We start from the raw sequence: 23,425 nt of genomic DNA on the forward strand, positions 1-23,425 counted from the left end.
GTTTCAACCGTTTAGTGAAGCTCGATTTTAATTTAAAAAAAAAGTTCTTAATAAAAAAAATATTTCAGAAAATAATGCTTACTGAAAAGCGCCTGCAGGATTGTATATAGCAATTGTTACATTAAGTATTATTGCGTTGTCAGCTGTTGCAGGTACAAATTATATTTGCTGTACCAACTCGGCTTAATTTATGTATAAAAAAATATTCATTTGTTTATACAAAGTAAAGTTACGTTTAATGAAACATTGAAGTAGAGTTCTAAATGCGCGCTAACTTCTATGAAATTATTTAATAAGGAAAAACACACCTTTCCACAAACGTTCATTGACATAGTAAGATTTTTTAATTAAAGCATTGCGAGTATTATCAGTGATTCTATTGTAAAAGTATATAATAGTTCATAAAAACGTATGGTGACTCTATGAAGTTTAGTTTTAGGTTTGCAAGATGAGTTTGTGTTTCAATTTTTGGGATATCATGAAACATGTTGACTTGTATAATGTTACATAGATCGACGATACAAACCAACAGCTCGATATCCAATGCGGGTCGCGTATCTAATAGCGGTGACGTCACGGACGTTTAGTTTTGCGTTGGGGAACGTTGAATGTTAAGTCATCGAGATAGTCGCCGCAGGAGTTTAGTTTTTGATTGTCACATATGTGAATATTGAGATAAAGTATAAGACGGACCGGAAAGTAATGTCGTTAAAATACATTTTTAAAAAGTTTTTATTTCTAATCAACAATATATTCACCTTCGTTATCAACAACCTTTTGCCATCTAGTATACAAATTTTCAATGCCGGTGCGGTAAAAATCAACCAATTTTTGTGTAAAATATTTAGACAGAAGCGCCATTACCTCTGGTGCCCTAATATTTTTTTGGGATTATCATCAGCGGTGAATGAATTTTTTACATTTTTAACTATTTTTGGATTTGAAACGATGACCATTATACATGCTGCATCTGACTGTAATAAACATACATGTTAAAAATCTCGTATATAAGAAAATTGAAGTAAGAAAAGGACCAATATTGAGCCACTTCCGCACATGCAGTGGTAGTCGTGCAACAAAGTGCACCGCCCGCCAGCCCGCTGATAAATGCGTATGCGGCAAACAATGCGAATCACACAACCGCCATCGCCAAACTACTCAACACGTGTTTCACCCCTCCACGGGGCATCTTCAGGAGTTATGTTACACCGATTAGTGCCAAACACAGAGTTTTTGCACGACTACCACTGCATGTGCGGAAGTGGCTAAATATTGGTCCTTTTATTACTTAGGATGGACTTCCGCAAGGTAATGCCTGATTCCATTAGATATTTAAGAAAATTTAAATCATTTTGAAATAAATAATATATAAGAATTGAAAAATCTTTTACAAGAATTCCCTAAAAAAAAAACAAACGCAAAAAGGATATATAAATCATGTAGAATAGGTTCAAATGAGACCCTAATAAACTTCTACCACGAAATCAACTTACCGTAATGGACAATAAATTAATACGGGAGCCGTGTCCGTTCGTGTTTATTATGCCAGCTCTAAACGGCCTTTACAACCTTATAAATAATTTCCCCGCGTGTCGCGCCTAATCCAGCCGCATCATAGCGCCAAATCAAACGCCATTTTGTGTCGGCTGACAATTATGTTAACACCACAAAATGGCGTCCAAATGATTCTCATATCATTTGTAGCATCATTACAATATTTGTTTAATTTTATACAATTTTCCTTTGCAACATGTTAATTAAATATATCATTGCAATGTTACACCTTACGGTATTCTGTAAAAGTGCAATTTTCCAATCGATGTAAAGATGAGTTTACATTGGTGTCAAAATTCCAAAGTCTATGGAAGAATACTGGTGCTGTTTTATCACCTTTATAAGAAAAAAAACTTCTCTTTACAATCTTACTTAAAATCAATCATTATTTCTCTCAAACAAAAATTACTTTTTTAATAAGTTTCCTAAAATTATGTTGATATGGAAAAAAAAAATAAAATTAAGAAGAAAATATAAACATGGCGCCTAAACAACAGCACGATCTGAACTTCGCGCGTTTGACAGTTCGCTCTGAACTTTGTGCGTTAGACATCGATCAGTTTATACCGATCAAAATTATCTATATTTATTTATTTTACAATTAATAAATAAATAATGATGCCTTGAAATATGTATTATTAATTTATTATACAGTCTATTAAATATATATTTAAACCGTGAATAAGATAATGGTGAATTATGTGATTAAAAGAGATAGCTGACGGTCAGTACAATCATCTGTCCCTTTCACTCGCTTTTAAGAGTTTAATTGTAAGTTCTACGATGTTTCTCTCAGGTTTAACTTTCTGGTTGGCTGTAAACATATTTTATGAAGAATGTCTTAGGGATTTTGGTTTAGCATTAAAGATAACTTTGGTAGTTAACTACAACAGTTATTGGTTAATAGATCACATATATAAGAGAGTAAAGTCCATTAAACCAGTTAATGCCTGATGAATGCGAGTAGATTGGTCTGAGAGGGTAATAGTCGACAGTACGGAACAAATTACTTACTTCAATGGGAAGTTACTCAAATAAATCTTCATCTAAACTAGTGGTTCTCAAACTGTAGTTAACGCACTCCTAGTGAACCCGTGGTTCCTTTGTGGAATGATTCATAAATGTTTTTATGAGAAATAATTACAAGCTATCAAAAGACACAGAATATATTACGTAAAAATAAATCTAAAAGTTTTGGTCATTAATAATGAAAATCGAAATTAAATATATTCAAATAATTTTACGAAATACAATGCAAAAACCTGTACTAGATGTATTGATATATACTGTTTCTTCTTCCCCATCGCGTACTTGGGTCAGAGTAGTCAAGGACATGCCCAGATCACCATGAAGCCTGGTCTTTGGCGGACTGATAGCATTCATTTACTTAGTTTTCAGTTATGCTCACTCTCTTTCTAATCTATCTCAATTAGCCCTGTGATAACAGTATAGCATCGCAAGACCTCATGTCAAAATACATAGTTTTTTCTCATCATTGCGACCTCAGACATTTAATGCAGAAATCCTGATGCTGTTGGAGTTTACATCTTCAACTCTCCTAACACTCTGAGAAGCATTGTCGAAAAATTAAAAAAGCTCAGAACAAGTGACAACTTTAATTTTTACGCATTTGACAGTTCACTGTGAACTTCGCGCGTTTGACAGATGAACTGTCATTGTCTGATTGAACTGTCAGTTCATGTACTGGCAATTTATGTTGACATTAATTTGCTTCAGCCAATATTAATCAAGCATAAAATTAATTTATTGATTTTATAATTAATAAAAAAAAAAACATTTTTTTTTACATTTTAATGCGACACGCTCTTTACTCCTGGCAGTGCGATCTGTTACGACAGCCAGTAAATGATAAAAGCATTATTAGCCCTAGATATAGACACTTGTACTCTAGAGACAGCAAAAGAAATATTTAAAAGATTGAAAACAGATATAGCTTATGAAAATCGAAACATGTTTTACGAGTAGGTATCTAAATATCTCCCTAAGGAGGCATACTAAAGACACTTTTGTGGGCAATTGTGTAAGGTAGTATAACTTCATATCATGGGTAAGAATAGGACCAATATTTAGCCACTTCCGCACATGCAGTGGTAGTCGTGCAACGAAATGCACCGCCCGCCAGCCCGCTGATAAATGCGTATGCGGCAAACAATGCGAATCACACAACCGCCACCGCCAAACTACTCAACACGTGTATCACCCCTCCACGGGGCATCTTCAGGAGTTATGTTACACCGATTAGTGCCAAACACAGAGTCAAGAGAGAGTCTGAGACACGGAAGTGGCTAAATATTGGTCCTTTTCTTACCTATGATATGAAGTTATACTACCTTACACAATTGCCCACAAAAGTGTCTTTAGTACGCCTCCTTAGGAAGGTATTTAGATATCTACTCGTAAATATTGGTCCTTTTCTTACTTAGGATGGACTTCCGCGAGGTAACGCCTGATTCCATTAAATATTCATATCATAGTTTTAACAACTTGGGTACGGTGTACAAAACCCTACACATAGTCAAGCGTCGACGTTAGCCGAATATACTTGAATTACTTGCAGCTGTGGATGCACTCAGGTGTGCCGGGCAAGTACAATTACAAGTGCAAATTTCTGGAAAACGCGTCCGGTCAAGAGATTAAAAGTGAAGGGTATATTGCTACCGCAGACGTGCGATAAGATACCGCTGCCGAATAATCAATTATGAGAAAAATCTTCGTTTATGATCACATTAAATTTATGAAGCTCATTTAATGAAATAGTGTAAAAATCCTTATTTAATCTAAGGATTTTTATGTAATATTAAATCATAATGAATTGCTCTACTAGTGTATTACGAATATTTAAAAGTGATCACAAAAAACCCATTTGAGTTTGTTGTGAGCTCTTCTAATCTTTAGGCGCGTTTAGGAACCTCGTAGTTTTGTTTTGGTGTATGACATTATATAAGAATAATAGCTGATTCTAATGTTGGGTTCAAATCCCTTTAGTCATTCTTCACATGTAAACTATTCATTGTAAACATATGATCACAATAATAGGAGTAAACGAAATAAAAAGTTTTTATAAATAGGTACAAAAAAGTTTGGGAAGCACTGATATAAACGATAATTACTGAAATTAAACCATCTGCCAGCCAATGTAGTCGTTACATTAAAAATACGGCATAAAACAAAGTTTCCCTTACGACACCGGCATTAACATAAAAGTCTGGGATTGAGATATAAAGTGAACAATCGATCTGTCGCACTCCGCGCGCTGTTACTCGCAGCTTCCGACCTCATCTCGACGATTTATGGCCTCGGACGAGCCAAGAAGTGAAATAATGTTCCCGTTCTCGATATCTCATCATTATTGCCTATTTTCTTGCATATGCTGGCTCTTATATCTTTAAAAATTGCCACTAACTCTATATTTGCGGGTTTATTTGGTTTTATTCCTCTTTGGGATCCGATTCCCAGTTGTTTTTGCCCAATTTTGTTTTATAGTTATGGGATTCTCCCTAGGGTCGGTATTTCTTGAAGATACTAACAATACGTAGGCCAAAGTAGAAGTGCGTATATTCATTCGAGCATCGTCCGTATTTCTACCGATGTAGAATCTGTGGAATTCCCCTTTTTGATACACCGCTGAATGACTTAATGTAGCACTTACTTAGTTATTATTATTAGTAGTGCACGCGACGGGCTATGGAGTCGGAAACTTCTCGTGTGGCGACCACGAGCCATCAGGACGTCGTAGGTAGACCCCCCCCCCACCACTAGGTAGACCAATGCGACAGCAACCATCTTTTGTGTCTAGCCTTTTCTGTTTTCTGAAAGATTTATGTTTGGTGATGTTATACGCTTTAACTATACCGTAGTATCAGGTGACCGTTCTCTAACCCTTTTCCCTTTTACATCCGAAGTTATAACTTGGCAAATAAACACTACTTTAGTAAATATATTTGGTGGAATTGACACGTGTTCATTTTTATTACCAGGATGATCATCGCGCGTTCCGGAGGCAGCTCGAGGACAAGCGGCCCGTGGTCGAGAGCAACCTGCTGAGTGGTCGGCAGTACATTGCCAATGAGCCGCCTCTCTCAGACACCAGCGACTCTGAACGTAAGTTTACATATAAAAGACTTCTAGAAAGATCCGCAGGTACTCCGACATCTCTCGATGTATACAGTGTGATTGTTTATAGGTGTAAAAGCTGCGTCTACGTATAGCTTATTTGTCGGCAATCATCCTGTATAAACTAATTACTCTGAAATATGTGACGTTAATTTATTTTTTCCATTTGAATGATTGAAAATCAAGTGTCGGATTATTTGTATATCCTTCCAAAAAGAGCAACAACTAGATGTTACAAGAGTAACATTGTATTGTACACCCCCGGCTTCATTCTCCGCATATCTAGCGCATTGGGTCACAGGAACATGGAACTCGTTAACGCCTGGCAATCTATTGGCACGCCCGATTCAATTACCGCGCTCCATAGATCATCTGGCAGATGCATCAGGGCCCGGAATACCCAATTATTGCGTCCACTTCGCTTCTAATTGCCAACCTGTACCAAAGTATACGTCACTCGGTTTTTGTCTACATCGGATTTGAACCCTGATCTCTTAATCGCTCCGGTTTCTAATGAATTTGCGGGTAGAATGCAAAAACTTTTAATCAAGATATAGACTAGTAAAGGATACTAGAATAATGGATACAATATAAAACAAATAAATATAACAATCGTAAAGATCAAAATTAAAATGTAAAATTATTACAGTATTTTAGAGGGAAAGCGAAGGAAAAGAAGCGATATATGAAGGGTAACATAGTATAAAAAAAGAATGGTAGAGAATGAGAAAAACAACAGAGGAATGAGTGAAAGATCCTAAGAAGTACAAAAGAGGAGCGTGGAAGTAAGAAAAAATAGGTAAAAAAGTATTTTGAATAATGTCCATGCTTATACATGGTAGAAGAACAGGAGAGGGTCACAAAAATGGGGTCCATTCCCACGACGTCCACTACTGGATATATAGCTGGTGTATTACGTCCACTACTGGATATAGATTTATTTATCTCGATTTTTCCGGCTTTACCGGCTGCTGGTATACAACATAATTTAAAAATTCCTAGTTAAAATACATGGATTTTCCCATCTGCCGTCTAATAATAATTTCACATTAGTTCATGCTCAGGTGCATCATCGATTGCACTCGCGTACAGTAACGTGGAGATATAAACGTAATGATTTCTGGTTGCGGTGCGGAGGGAAATAAAAAAAAACCTCTCCAGTACGACGAGTAACGAGCTAAATAATTACCGGGGCGCACGGGAAACGGACATTTTCAAGGGTCTGGTTAGATTGGATGCATCAAATGAACTAGGATACTATACAAAGAGCTTCTGTGATCATAAATTATAATTTTCGTTTCAATGAATATAGTTATTTGTGGAGATTCTAGAATTTAATTTATATTCGTAAAATATATACAAACAAAAGACATACTTATGGTCCGTATATATGGTCCGACCAAATCTATGTTTGACAGTAAACGACACCACGCAGGTTGAAGACGTTAGATTTAACCCTTAAATGCATCTTGTTGCCAAATGTATACATACCACGTTTCTTTTTTTTTTAATTCGTGTGCTATGTGTTTCCGAACGCACTTCGACGACCATAGATAATAAATATATTGAGTGTCAAAAAAGAAATTAAGCAAGTTTCGGCGGTAAATCTATTTTTTTTAATAGATATTTGTAATTATTGAATACCTACCAGGAAACATTTTTTCCTGGCTGCAATAAGAAACCATGCATTTAAGGGTTAAGCAGTGCTCGCTTGATTTCTCGCGATTTTGACTATGTCATTAACCCAACTAGAGGAGGGCGTATCCAAGCCACATCTACCGGCTTCTGGTCACTACTCGAGGACCTTTCAACCTCAACGTTCATCGGTTGAACGAGGCATGCGGCGTACCCATTGTTAAATAAACTTACTAATCTAAGGGCTTTGTCAATTTATCTACGGATGTCTTCATTCTGATTCGAACCGGTAGAGAAATGTCATGTCCGGCGTTTCTCCCTCTCTTGCCCTGTCCGTTAGTGAGGGGCCATGTGTCTCTACGTACGTCATAAATAACACATTGGTGGTAAACTTACGTGTAAAGTTATCCAGTATTAATGGAATCAGGCGTTACCTTACGGAAGTCCATCCTAAGTAAGAAATGGACCAATATTTAGCCACTTCCGCACATGCATTGGTAGTCGTGCAACAAAGTGCACCGCCCGCCAGCCCGCTGATAAATGCGTATGCGGCAAACAATGCGAATTACACAACTGCCACCGTTAAATCACTCAACACGTGTTTCACCTCTCCACGGGGCATCTTCAGGAGTTATGTTACACCGATTAGTGCCAAACACAGAGTCCAGTATTAATTATTTTCCGTGCCAACATCGAGAAAGATCAGCGAGGTAAGATTTGTATAATGACAAAGAAAATAATTTTTAAAGGTGTGTTATACACAAATAAGTTTATTGAGATGATCTAATCCAAAATCAATGATGACAACGCATCTTAATGCATAATTCTGCATCCTCTCCGTGTATCATAAAGGCAATTGTGACCATAAAAATTGATTACAGTACGGAATAAAATTATATGTATGTTATATTTGTAATATTTGAATTCCGTATAACTTATGCGAAAAAATGAGATCTGTTTTTCGAGGCAAAGCAAAATAATTTTTAATATTCCGCCCAGAGATGCGTCACAAAGCGCGCCGGAAGCCACGCGGGCGTCTTCGAGCGGAAGTTACGCGATAATTATTAAATTCCCGCCTTTTTCGCGAACCGCTCACAATATGGCCGCCCGGCGCGCTCCGCGGCACCAGAACAAAAGGATGCGAAGCAAGACGCTGCCTTTGATTTAACTACGAACTTGTGTTTAGAGTTTTATTAGGAAAAAGTCCTTTCATCGGCGAAGCTCAAAGGAACTGCGAGGACACCATCGTTCTTCTCTTTAAAAACCTATACGCCGTCTCTGTATGGAAAGGATTCATTGCCCGGTTATTGCGCATAAAACAGTGACTTAACAAGAGCGTTCAGTTTTGTAAATTAATTGCGATAATAAAAGCTTTGAAGGACTGAATCTATAGCGCATTTGTGAGGAAATTTTTGAAGCTTTTTCATCAGTTTTCAACTACTTTGTATAAATCAGAGAGATCACATCGGAAATAAGTGACATTTTTTTAAAGCTATGCGACAGGTCAATGACCTCTGGCAATCACATCGTTTCCTGCATTTCACCTTTCTTCTCTCATCTTCGCTCCTAAACCACAGTTTGCTATATTATCAGATTTTTGATTTAATTTTTAGATTTTATTTACATTTTACTATTTTACTAGAAAGATGGAGATAGTGAAGTATAGACAGAAATTGTAATATATAAGACTATAAAGGATGAAAAGAGAAAGTGAAATAAAGAATAAGAGAAAAAATGGTTTACCCGAGTTGGTACGCACACGACACGGAGGAACAAGAGGTCCACAAAAAGAGAGGCTGTATGTAAGAAAACATAACGAAAAAAACCTCTGGCCGTACAAAATCTACAAGAACGGGTAGTAAACAAAAATTAATTTTAATATGTGGTAATCCGAATTTTGAAAAGTTTTAATTACGTTATATATATAATTACGTTAACCAGAGTTTTTTTGGATTGATTATACTATACATACCTTCGATTAGGTCGGCCGCGGTGTTCGTTGTTGAACCTGTTGCTCGAAATCCCTGCACTCCCGGAAGAATCAAATCTTCACTGCATCGCGTAACTGCCTAACATAGGACCGAGAACAAAATTGTCGATGCGCAACTACATACTAATCATTAAATACCTTCCACATTGTTCTTCTGTGCACTGCAATATAATGATCAAAAACCTACACGAAGAACAACTTCCCCTTAACAGTTATGTAAAATTCTTAATTTAAAATTCGAATTCTGCCACCGGACAAATTCTATCTATAACCAATCACTCTATATAACGCTTTATAAAACGGAACCTAGTCGAATGTTACACTCCTCTTTCACGTGCCAAATTAAACGCCGAGTGCAATACTATAATATGATATTTAATGGAATCAGGCGTTATTTTGCGGTAGTCCATCCTAAGTAAGAAAAACCGATTAGATTAAACGGTGTAACATAACGTCTGAAGATACCCCGTGGAGGGGTAAAACACGTGTTGAGTGATTTAACGGTGGCAGTTGTGTAATTCGCATTGTTTTCTGCATGCGCATTTATCAGCGGGCTGGCGGGCGGTGCACTTTGTTGCACGACTACCACTGCAGGTGCATAACTAAATATTGGTCCTTTTCTTACTATGATATGAATCACGTTCCACACTCCGTCCGTACGAAACAGTCTTTGAATCTTAACACTTGGTATGCCATAACGGCGATTAAAAAAAAATTACAATCGTAATACCATCGGGTCTCTCATAATGTTCATTTTAGCCAGTCCATTGTCAATGGGCTTTTTCCACAGATTTTCAATAGGATCAGATACGAAACAGTCTTTGAATTTTAACACTTGTTATGCCATAACGGTGATTAAAAAAAATGTTATCTGCTACAATCGTAATACCGTCAGGTCATTATGTTCATTTTAGCCAGTCTATTGTCCATGGGCTTTCTTCTCAGATTGTCAATAGGATCAGTTGAAATCGGACTGTACACAGTTTCCCGCCACTTCAACAAGGACGTATATCCACGAAGTGGGTGAACCTCTTTCCTTTACCCCTCGTATCCACTCCAAAACCTTAAAACACTGTGCAGCCATCTGTTCCAAACGATATGTGGGTTTCCCACTGTCACTTCAAAGTGTTTTATGTCTTGATTTGACACATGGATTTAAAAGTAATTTACGACAAAGATCTACTGTAGTCAGTTTTATAGAGCACTAGCTGTGTCCCGCGACTTTGTCCGCGATGAATGTAACAAAAAATAAGTTTACTTAGCTGTTTTTTTTTTCGTTTTGGTTTTAATAACAGCCGGATATGAATTTCACAATTTGCATGATCAAATGCATAATTTACGATTCTACGAAGGACATACGGATAAACATTTATGTATATATATATACATATATATATATATATATACATATATATATATATATATATATATATATATATATATATATACATATATTTAAATATATACATATTTATACACTAAGTACACTAAGATACTAAACAGATATATTTGGTGACTTCTATAATACAGATCAACTTGTCAATATGTTGGACATTGGTTATTTCCTTTCGTACGATTGGTCTTCTATTGAGCGACAGTGAACCTATGACACCTAGTCCGGTGGTCTAGTGTAGGGTGACCATAAAGATGTATTATTAATAGACGTGTTGTTTTCAGCGAGCCGGGACAACGAGGGCGACTCGCGTGGGTACCGGTCGGCGGAGGAGCAGGCGAGGGAGTTGGCACGCTCCATCCGCCGCGAGGTAGCCAAGCTGGCAGACAAGTGGAACACGCTGGTGGACCGCAGCGACGCCTGGGGCCGGTGTCTCGACGACGCAGTACAGGTAAGCTTCCAAAATACTTCGACTGTCTTTATTTGTATGATACAAAAAATTATAGCAGGGAGACACTACGAAATATCTTTTTATCCAATATTCCTATGTCTAAAGTTGAAGCTCTACTCATGTTCACTGCATTTATTCCACTATAATATGTGCCCAGTTCGAATGATGCAGAGATATACATATTGGAGAAGCCTTATGAATATCACGCGCTTTTTCTTTGGACTTCATGTTGTTATTACAAGCCCTAGGAACAATCCCACAAGATATATATAGTACAATAATCATTCATTCATAACATAATTTAAGAATCTTTCTAACCCTATCCGAAGATTTATCTGTTCTCAAATACCTCGTGTGCGTCATGTCAACCGCTCTTCTCCCGTCTTACCGTTCTCATACCTCATGCGATGCTAACGTTTACGGATAACTAAAGTCACATCCTATGATATGTGCATTATATGACAAAGAAGGAAGACAAACATCAGGTCGTCTGTTCTCGTATATCTCGTGTGCATCGCTGGTGTTGACTTGCACTTTCGTGTACACTACAGTAAAATGTCACAGCGGACTTATTGTAAAAGTCATTTTACAGTCTGATTCGCCATTGTAACATATGTACAGACAGAGTCTGAATTTTATAGCGGGTACAAAAATTACACGGATATATAATTTTTGAAAATTTGCAATACTACCGACAGAGGGCGTTGATAGTAGATGTAACAAATTCATTATAATTTAAATGAGTGATGACTTCATTTGATTTTGCGTCAGGAATGCCCTTGGTCTATTGTAACGACCGGACGATAAACCGGACACGCCCGGACACGCCCGGCCCCGATTTGAATCTCGTTCAACCGGATGTCCTGACGGCTTACAATGTTTAGTCGAACAATATCAATAAGCCATTATTAATGGGCCCTCGTAATCGACGGATCGTGGCCGCGCATGCAACTTATTGCTTAGTGATCGAAGGCTCGCAAAATGTATAGATAGGTTAGATTAGACGCTCCTTTTCATTCTATTTATTCATCACATCTTTATATCAGCCGATAGAGGCCTTCAGACTTTTCCGCTCTCGCGGGGAAAGTTTTCAAGATCACTTCTAAACCTCCTCCCCTCCTCTCCGCCTCCAGCTACATCAGCTTGGGTTAAGCCATTCTACCCAAGAAGCAAGCCCTCCACGCTCTCCTCCGCTCCTTCAGGTGCTCACGAGCAACTCAAAGCCCTCGCGCAATACAGACTTCGCGAGGTCTGCATACTTACCGCGAAATTCCGCAAAGCCTCCGGTCCTTCGGAACGCTTTCCCTGTGTCGTGGAGTACTCGGAACTTCTCGCCTTAAAGCGGAATTTAGATAAATTCCGCTCCCTGTTTCGTCGTCATGAAATACGCCTCACATCCGCCCAGAACAGTTATCACTCTTATACACTTGACTCGGCGGCCGCGCCCGCCTAACCCGTGTTCAGGCGAGGGCGGTTCGAAAAGGTCCTTCTCACTCCCGTACGCCGAGTAGTCCTCGTTTCGCCCAACTTACGCTACAATACACTGTACACCTACATGGGTATATTCCCTCTAGGTGTGTGCGTCTTCGTTGTACCTAAGGTACGATCACCCGGCGTAATTTTTTGGACCGCGGACCTCCTGTTTTATTTCGATGAGGCTGCACAAAGCCTGGATCGGCTAGCAGCACAACTTCATATACATCAAATGTCAAAGACACCTACTGCAAGGTATTGGTCTCCCCCAAAGGGGATATATACCATAATCACCACGCTGCTGTTCATCATCCATGCGATCACAAGTCACAGTCCTCTACCACTGAGCTACATCTGTTCTATGGATTACCCGGCTGTCAGTCGCGTTGGAGAAGGGTCGGGTTCAGTGCTTATCTGGACCTCATAGCAGGTTTAAGACCTTGTAACGCACTGGCATTTTTACCTACCAGAGTCCTCGCACTACCTAAGCAAGTTTTAACAATGCTGTTGAAGCTACTTCTAGAAATAACGTTGACAGATCTTAATGTTATCACCAGGCTATATCGAGGTTTCGATTTTCGGAAATAATTTTTTAAAATTTTGCTGCGATTTTTGGCCAGAAAATTACAAATTATCACACTATAGATTGTATAAATAGCTCTCTTACCTAGTACAGAAGTTCCGACATAAGCGTGCACGTAAATATTAAATGTATAATCAACAAAGCTATATGTAATAGACGTCAGTATAATTTTAATGTATAACTGTATGAACAAATGTGAATTTAAAATCAAACTTAACAGAACAATTGACGGAACATTAACATGAAGATTTCATACACTTTATTATGATAGTTCCACATTTATTGCAGGAAGCGATTGAAACGGTTGAATGGTCGATTAATATTAATATCCATTGACGCGCGCCAGTCACGCCCCCCGTCGACCTCAATATCTACAACGCAATGTACTTTGAAGCATTTCTAGTATGCGATTAATTAGTGTCATTGTGGAGATATACTGCTAACTGGTTGTAACTTCATAAGTTCGTTCGACGTGACATAGTTTGTTACTTGCATTATGGAGTTACATAAGTACGCGAGTAATAATAATAATGAATTTTATCTCACTCTAGTGAGTCCATAGTATATAAGTAAGTTAGTAACATAATTAACTTAAAGGCTACATTAGTTATGGATTAGTTTTTCACACAATTTAACTAGACCACTAATTTTAAAAAAGTCGCTTAACATAAAAACTTATTTATGATAATTTACAATAGTAGTTTTTATTTTGCCCTTTACACTCTTGTTTACGTGTATTCAGTGGTGATAGAGACCACTTTCGTACACAGCACTCGTATATATATATATATACTAGCTGACCCGGCCACGCGTTGCTGTGAAAATTTAAAAAGTGGAAATAATTGAATTATACGGTATTTCGTTCACTACAAAATAAATTTAATTAATTTTATAGCGTCAACAACACGTGGTAATCATGCTGTTAAAATGTAGCTTATATGACACGTTCGTAGATTTACCATAGCAGCGCCATCTATTGATTACTTACTCAACCCAGTCGAAAGGTATCGACATCTGTTAGAATCATTTGGAGTTAACAGATAATTGTGACTGTCAAATAATAACAGACAATAATTAGCAATAAATTAAAATTGCGACTATAATTTGAGATTTAAACTATCCTATCTCTCAAGTTAGATCGAACTGCACATGGTGTGCGAATTTTATTATAATCGGTTAAGTGGTTTAGAAGTCCATTGAGTATAAACATTGTGACACGAGATTTATATATATTAAGATATATACGAGTATAATCGTGTGTAATAGTAATAGTGTATGCGAGTAAGAGAAGCACGACAACGGACAGTACTAGTAGTGGGAGAAATTTAAACTTTACAAAGCTAACAGATACTAGATAGTAATATCTGTTTGCAATCATCCTGTATCACTGTGAAATACTATTAGAATACGAAAAGAGAACAAACATACAAAGTCTACAGGGATATATTGTAAATAATAATTTGTGTAGTCGTTTTTCCTTATTCACTATCTCTGAAATTGTTGATTAAACGGTTTTATTTAGTTCGACCGTACGAAATTTATTTGTCAAAATTAGAAATTGAAATTTAAGCACCTTCCCGTTGTCAGATTGATCTGAAATTTGGTACACACATTTAATTTAGATGACAATACAATATAATAAAATCAATAACATTATAAATCTAAGATGGCCGCCGATACAAAATGGCGGATTACGTATTTTTCCTTAACCCCCTCAATATGGGTATCAAATGAAAGGGCTGCACTAGTAAAACACGATGATTATGTCAAAATTTAAAATTCAAGATGGACGCCGTTCCAATATGGCGGACTAGGTACATATTTTTCCACAACCACCACAATATGGGTATCAAAAAACCGTTTAACTTAAAGGTTTTTTAAATGTATTTATTTTTGAATATACTGTACATTCACCTCTTTGAAGCTGATACATCTGAGCAATGATCCTTTGGCCAAGGTACCTAAAGATTTCAACTACTTTTAAACATGTATAAGAAGTACACATACAACTAGTATGTACATTGCAAAGCTATTTATGTTCTATATAGCAAATAGTACAATGCTTCTTTCCATATCGTACAGAATGATTCATTACTTATAGTGTATCGCCAGAGCAATGGCTGCTGCGTAATGTTCCACACTCTTGAACATATGCCACATAGCGCTACGATATCGGAACAAAATTCACCTTTTTCACAATTCACTCACGCCCTTATCCGTCTTAAATCTATACGTGCAAGGGCAAAAATCGCATGCATTTGTTCCATGACTAATTTGAATCAGCGATCGTATGGGATACACGAATGCATGTCAATGTGTGCAGCTTTTGTCCATGCTTAGTGACTGTGGTTGTGGAGTTCTCATGAAACTATTGACACCATGATAAAGGTATAAAAAATTAGGACATTAAATAAAATTAGTAATTTTTATATTCCGGATTTATTATTCACATTTGTTTACTGAATATCTTAATTAATTTATATGAATAGCTAAAAAATAGAATTATACCTAAATGATACTGAACATTGAGTGAAGTTTATAGCCTGAGTTGATAAGCAAATGGTGTTACTTTTTAACATTACATTGTCATATTAAAAATGGTAGAAGATGTAGGAAATAACGTTTAATGTTTTTTGGTTGTTCCGCTGTCTAACTAGCTAGATCTTACGGCAAAATACCCTCCTTTTAGACAGTACAGATGTATTATGAAGAACTTGGTTAGTTGTTTTTTTGATCGAATCGTAGAGCGGCGTCTACAATATGGTTTACATTTTGATACATTAAAATTTTCTGTGTTATTTCGTGAAGAAATAAGAAATAAGTTTTTTTTTTTGAAATTTTAATAAACTTCTTTGAAATATATGAAGTTGTCGTATTTTTTGGGTCTATTCAATCGAGCGTACATCTGCTTATTTCTGGAAGGGGCTTCTTTAGAGATAAGAGTTTAAAAAGAAACGCAAGGATCTCGAAACACAGATAAGAGACATCGATAACTGACTCCGATGGCTTGGAGTTTGTCTTATATATAACATAGTGTTGAATCGACACACAGACATTTTTAAACCAAGCTGCAGTTCAGTGTAGGAACATTAAACTGGAGTTTGCTCTTGCAATTAGTTTTATATATGGAAGATTTATTCTCGGAAACCAAAAAGCGGAAGGTCGCTGTCCAAATGAAAATAGTTAACTTGTTTGTTAAAACATTCCTAAATCGATCTATTTCAATTCCATAATTCGATCAATTTAATTACTATGTCACAAAAAATAATTTAGTATTTTCAATTAGAATTCAGAGGGGGATGTAAGTAACATATAAGGGTCAACGTTCTTCTACGTATGTATATTATAACGACATAAATCAGCCAACTATTAAGTTGAACTGGCGTTGGACAGGTACAGTGTACAGACCATAGATCGGGAAGCGCACACAGTTAAACGTTGAACTAAACAAATAGAAACCTGCAGTTTACATGGTGTAATTAAAAGTATATTTTTAATTATGAAATATTCTTGACAACGGGAAAATATTCTAAACTCTTTGATCCTTGGTCACCCTAGCCGTGTATGCAGGCAATTGTCGCGCTGTCAATACGTCACCGAGCGGCGCCATTTTAGATTTCGCAGGCTTTGATGAGCCGGCTGCGAGCGGGCCTTTTGATTTACTTAACCAAGTTTAACTTAGCTCACACACCATACATAGCCCGTAAAGTTAACACGCTTAGTTAATGATAAAAGAGATTGTAAATTGTTTAAATAATAATTGTATAAAGGGTGATTGGTTACGTCTTTAAAAGTTTTAAATCGGTAAAAGTATAGATCATTTGCTGTCAACTAGTATATGGTACATATTGACATATAGATTTCTTAAATTAGAAATAATGTAAAGTATTTTTTTTTTAAATTTAATGAAAACAAAATTGCAAATCGGAGTACAAGACGGTGGTAGCTCACTACTTATAATGTTAAAATAATCGAGGAATCAAAAGCGCATGCAAATGCCTACTCGAATAAAGATATTCTGAATAAATGAAGTAAATAATGTATTAGAATCTTCGCATACAACGCCTCAGTGACAAGGGCGGTTCGTCCGTCGGAGAAAACTATTTTAATTACGGAACCCGGCCGGGGCGCCGCCAAACAATCAACACGAGTAGTTTAATTAGATTACTTTAATTCAGTTTAATCTAAGGTTTAAATATATAGGTTAAATTTGCATGAATATTTCGTTGTGATAAACTCTTACCATATCATAATCTGCAAGGCATAGAACTTACCAGAAAAGTGCCACGATGACCTATCTTATCGTCTATACTATATCGTTTGTCCAGCTAGTGGGCAGGCCTGCCCACGCCGCATCTCCCATATATAATAATCCCTAACCAGGTTTAAATTTTGTTGATAGATACCCATTACAAGGCATATACCTTCTCCAAAGATTACCACGGTCGGACTCTGTGTTTGGCACTAATCGGTGTAACATAACTCCTGAAGATGCCCCGTGGAGGGGTGAAACACTTGTTGAGTGATTTGGTGGTGGCGGTTGTGTGATTCGCATTGTTTGTCGCATACGCATTTATCAGCGGGCTGGCGGGCGGTGCACTTTATTGCACGACTACCGCTGCATGTGCGGAAGTGGCTAAATATTGGTCCTTTTCTCACTTAGGATGGACTTCCGCGAGGTAACGCCTGATTTCATTAAATAGGTAACTGGTCTCACTCTGCCCGTATCGCTACTTCACGTGACTTTAACTATGTCGTCTGTCTACCTAGTTGGGTTCTACCCTCACCATGTCTACCTGTTCGTGGTCGTCATCCAAGAACCTGTCGGTGTCAATAAGAAAATTTAACTTAAGATACCATTTTGATGTGAATAGTCTTGGGTCTTGGAAATAAAATTATTGATTAAATAAAGTCGTTCTGCAGGCTTCTGTTGAAGATATTAAATCAATTCTTAATTTTTTATCGTTAATAAGAAAAGCATTTGGCCTCTGTCTCGCCTGATGTTAAGTAATGACGGTCTAAAATGGTACATGCTTGTCTAGAGTATATAAGAGTAATAAGTTATAATTGGCTGGAAACAATGACATAAATATTTATTTTATTTAGTATTCTTTTTGATTTTTGTTTTAATTATGTGTGCCGGACACGAATTTCACAATTTACATTTTTTTAATTCAATTCGGCATGATCTGTCACGGCTACATATGTAACTTATAGGAATGACAGTGTCGCCATCTGTCGAAAATTGGTCATACCAACTTAGAAAACTTAGCTTAATATCTTCACATGATCGAATGCATAGTTTACGATATTATAAAGGACATACAGACTAACATTCATTTTTATGTATTATATATAGATAACTTTTATTTCATCATTTTGAGTTATTTTAACTCGCCCAACCCTATTTTTAATAACGCAAACTTTTATTTTCGATTTCAAATGCGTTACGCTTTAAGCGAATCACCGCCTTAAATAATGCAAAGTGAAGCATACACAGTGCGGAAAGCGCTGACAGCGACGGTTTACATTTGTCGATAACAATGCGCCACGGTTCGTTATCGGAGTCGTTACGGCGCCACTTGCGACGTTAAGTGGCCAGTGATGTGCCCGCGCGATGTCGATGCCTAATTGAATTGTATCGAAATGGCTTATCCACCAGACTCTTCGGTGAGTTCGTTCAGAGATTTGGAGGTTCTGTAAAATGATTTACAGTCGAATATCAGAGTTCAGTTCGTTTAGTTCATTTCTTTTTCTTCTTGCTTCTTTCTGAGGCAAGTGCGATCGAACCAATACTGATCGAAGTCGATTATTGTATTATATTTATAATATGTATTAAACCTTTCTTATTATAAATATATATTTTATATACGTATGTATGTATGTTTAAGTATGTATATTTATGTTCATTTGTTTGTGAATATGTATTTTTTTTGTACACGTGAACTACCCTTTATAAGTACTTTTATCTTTTCCTTACTATGGTTGCCTGTAAGAGATTGCCTTGTGTGATAAGTCCGCCCATTGTACTCTTCTGTATATTTTTGTAAAACTTATTAAATGTATCTTATCGTGTACAACGAAGAATATTAAATAAATAAATAAATCATCGTCATTTATATTAAAAAATACAAAACAAACAGTGTCGCGTATCATAAATCATTAAAATTAAAATATAATTACATTATAATCAAAGTCTTTATTCATGTCATCCGATAGAAGTTCACTGCTAGAGACTTGGCTGATAGTGTTGGTAAGAAAAGGACCAATATTTAGCCACTTCCGCACATGCAGTGGTCGTCGTGCAATAAAATGCACCGCCCGCCAGCCCGCTGATAAATGCGTATGCGGTAAATAATGCGAATCACACAACCGCCACCGCCAAATCACTCAACACGTGTTTCACCCCTCCACGGGGGATCTTCAGGAGTTATGTTACACCGATTAGTGCCAAACATAGTGAAGAAATCTTTAGTAGTGTCAGCGGGTTGGCGGGCGGTGCATTTTATTGCACGACGACCACTGCATGTGCGGAAGTGGCTAAATATTGGTCCTTTTCTTACTTAGGATGGACTTCCGTGAGGTAACGCCTGATTCCATTAAATATGATAGTGTTGGGATATCATTTGGCTCGGACCAGAATGTTTTAACGTATTTGTGTCTTAAAAGCATTAAGTTTCAATTGGTACCAAAAACACTCATTTTTTTCGGTTCTTCGCGACTTTTTTTTGACAAAAACTCGACTAATGTGGTTCTGCAACCAACGTATTCACATGAACTTGCTATTCAGCAAACTTAAAAGGCCAATGCGGAGATATTAACCGATTCGAAGAAGGTCTTGAAGACCGAAAAAAAATCTATACCGTCTGTTTCGCGGACTGGAAAAAGCGTTGGCAAAAGTGCTTTTTATCTGACAGAATTACTTAGTAGATCATGAAATTCATTTTGGAAGAATAAATAAATAATTTACATTTTATATATTATACCAATACACTTTACATTTTGATGACAGTATTACATCGATTTACAATAACTTAACAAGACATATATTTAGTTAAAAGTTTTTAAGATATTTTTTATTATGCGTACAATCTTTACCAAGTGTTCGTTAAAATAAACTGGGAAAAAATGAATAAATAAATGAACAAGCCATGTTAGTGATGTCCATTTAAATATGAATATATTTGTCGACAATCAATAAATTTTCGTATATCGATGAATTGTAAATTTTTAAGAAAACCACGGCACATCCCTTGCTCGTTAGCATTGCAATTGGTCCGCGAAACTGACTTAGGGTCCATTTACTTATTTCTTCCGCAACCACCGCAGTTATGAGGTCTCCCACTGATTATTTTGATCACAGCTGGACATACTTTTCTCTTATATATTTCTAATAATACCGGAAGCTTCTGGCATCTAGCGATTTCTGGTTACCCTTACACTGTTTAGATACCATTTCATATCGATGACTAAAGCAACATTTATTTATTTAAAATTACAACTAAAAATTTCTTCTCTGAGTTTAGCACTAATCGGTGTAACATAACTCCTGAAGATGCCCCGTGGAGGGGAGAAACACGTGTTGAGTGATTTGACGGTGGCGGTTGTGTGATTCGCATTGTTTGCCGCATACGCATTTATCAGCGGGCTGGCGGGCGGTGCACTTTGTTGCACGACTACCACTGCATGTGCGGAAGTGGCTAAATATTGGTCCTTTTCTTACTTAGGATGGACTTCCGCAAGGTAACGCCTGATTCCATTAAATAACTAAAGATTTATTTGTTTTTAGCATTATATCGCCGTATCGGCTTATATATACCCACTTCAATGCATAGACTTCCCTTAAAGACACATATCAAAAGATATAATCATAATCGCCACGCTTGGCAGACGGGTTGGCGATCGCAGTATAGTATTATGATACGCAGCCAACATTGTCTATATCCTGGAGTCTTGTTTGTGATCAGTGGCAATCCTATATAGTTAATGCGCGATATGAGAATTAAATAAGGTTATATTCCGAGAATTCAATACTTACTATCGTTAGGCCCAATCCTCTACCGCCAGAGTACCACTGCTAATATTATATATTTATTAACTGTGCTACAGTTGGTTTCTCACCGATTAATATAATAAAATAAATTTTGTACACTATTATAAGTAATTTTGTAAATCATTTGTGTATATTGTACCATTCTTCTAATCATAATAACCGTTTATTTATTTATTTATATAAAGCAACCAAAAAGTAGAATTACAAATAGATTTACGCCCTATTCAGTTCTATTAATGCCACGAATTTGCTCAATAATATTATAAATTTTTGAAATATACAGTTACGGATTTTTTTTGTAAACCATGATTATAGATGTTGTTAATATTGTAATAATAATCACTTCTTATTACTATTTAAAAAACATAACTTCATCATCACCATTTTGATATAGCCCTCCATTATAAATTTGCTAGCGGTCTGCAAACAGCGTCTATCAACAACCTTAAATATGACTGAAAGTTATTTAATCTATTTTTTTTATTTAGTATACCATTGACAATAAATAGAGGGAAAAAAGAATCGACCCATATAGTACAAGAGGCGCTTTTATCGCTCGAGGCGATCTCTGCCATACAACCTTTGGATGGCAATGAGAGACATGACATAAAGTATTTAATGAATACAAAATTCAATCACAACTGATTTTTTCTGAGATCTTCTTTCTTCTTCTTCTACTTCCTTCTTTTCCATTAAGTCTATAAGTCTGTGGCAACAACTTCACGTGCGCTACTCGAAGACTCATCCTGCATTTGGAAATATCAAGCTTTTCACTTTTATTCTGCATCAATGTAACATACGCAATACATACGAGTCAAGAACCTGATTTCATTACACTTAAGTAGAAGAAAATATTTCTGTATAATATTGGATTCATTTTACCTCTTTGAAGATATCTATTAGTATATATTAATTACTTATCAAATCAACTTACTTACTCACATTTCAATGCCATAAGCACAGTTTTGTACCTGTATATGTAATACAATACGCTGGTATTGTATTACAAAACTGTTTACAACAGCAGCGTTATGAGCGTGAGGCAGTAAGTACTGGGATATTAGATATGTATAGTGTAAAATATTAAATAAATTTAACTTAATTTTATCTACTTACTATGATTTTCTATTTAATCGCTTCATGACTGAGAGACATGGAAAATTGTGGCAGCCTTCTCTACCATTTACAAAGGCTTTTCTGTTTATGGAAACTTTAATGTTGCTTCAAGGTTGTATTGCATGGTTTTGTAGCTGCGCTGGTCTGGTGCGTAGTAATACGTAGTTCAGGACTGACTCTCCGTGTCACGAGCTTATAAAGGCTTCTTGTAGTGCATTGGCGTTCACTTTCACTAACTAGTTTCCTTTTCTTTCGATTTTTTCAGCCGGTGAGTGCTCTTTGCACGGTACAGGCCTCCCGCAAAAATAGTCACAGTGGCCTTAAGTATGTCGTCGCTTTACCTAGTGTTGCCTTCTATTCTAACTGAACAAAATTTTAATTGATCCTTATTATATCTGTCAGGTTGAAACTGTGCACCTGCTTCCGGCCGGACTTTTGGCTGCAGGTAAAGGAGGAGCAGATTGGGCTAGGCAGCCCAATCTGCTCCTCCTTTACCTGCAATCACTAGACTTGGCCGGAGATTTCATATTATTTCATATTTTAATAAAAAGATTTTACACATTTATGTATAACGGCGAACTTACTACTGAAGGCACTCTCTATCAGATAACCGCTAGGCGGTGTACAGATACACAAATTAAGAAATTTGATACAAGTTAGTGTCATTAAAGACAAATAATAAATTAAAAAAGCAAAGTCTAATTTAGAGGGGAAAAAAAAGTTTTTAATTAACAAATGTAAGATAAGGGTTGATCGTAGAGGGGTGAAAATTTAGGTTTGTATGTATTTTTGTATGCTGTATCATAATAAACTAAAAACCAAAAAAATTGTCTAAAAAATTAAAAATAAAATTTAGGGGTGGACCACCCTTATCACTTAGGGGTATAGAAAATAGATAGCAGCTCAGACATACTGAATACGCATGTAAAATTTGGTAAAAATCGGTCAAGCCGTTTCGGAGAAGTTCAAGTTCGAACACCGTGACACGAGAATTTTATATATTAGATATAATATACCATAACGTATTTTTAAATATCTACGTA

General features: G+C 36.6%; 1 protein-coding gene across 1 annotated transcript in view; it reads left to right on the forward strand.

The window, feature by feature from the left end:
* Positions 1-23,425, forward strand: part of LOC137920437 (dystrophin, isoforms A/C/F/G/H-like) — a 508,054-nt gene that overhangs the window by 389,944 nt on the left and 94,685 nt on the right. The window contains 2 exon segments of the mRNA XM_068763802.1: positions 5,553-5,676; positions 10,991-11,157. Coding sequence (XP_068619903.1) covers positions 5,553-5,676; positions 10,991-11,157 — 291 coding nt within the window.

Source organism: Battus philenor, unplaced genomic scaffold (genome assembly GCF_028537555.1).
Source record: "Battus philenor isolate CCGP_79_NKW_IND1 unplaced genomic scaffold, ilBatPhil1.0.hap1 SCAF_18, whole genome shotgun sequence".
In the NCBI taxonomy this organism is placed as follows: Eukaryota; Metazoa; Arthropoda; class Insecta; order Lepidoptera; family Papilionidae; genus Battus; species Battus philenor.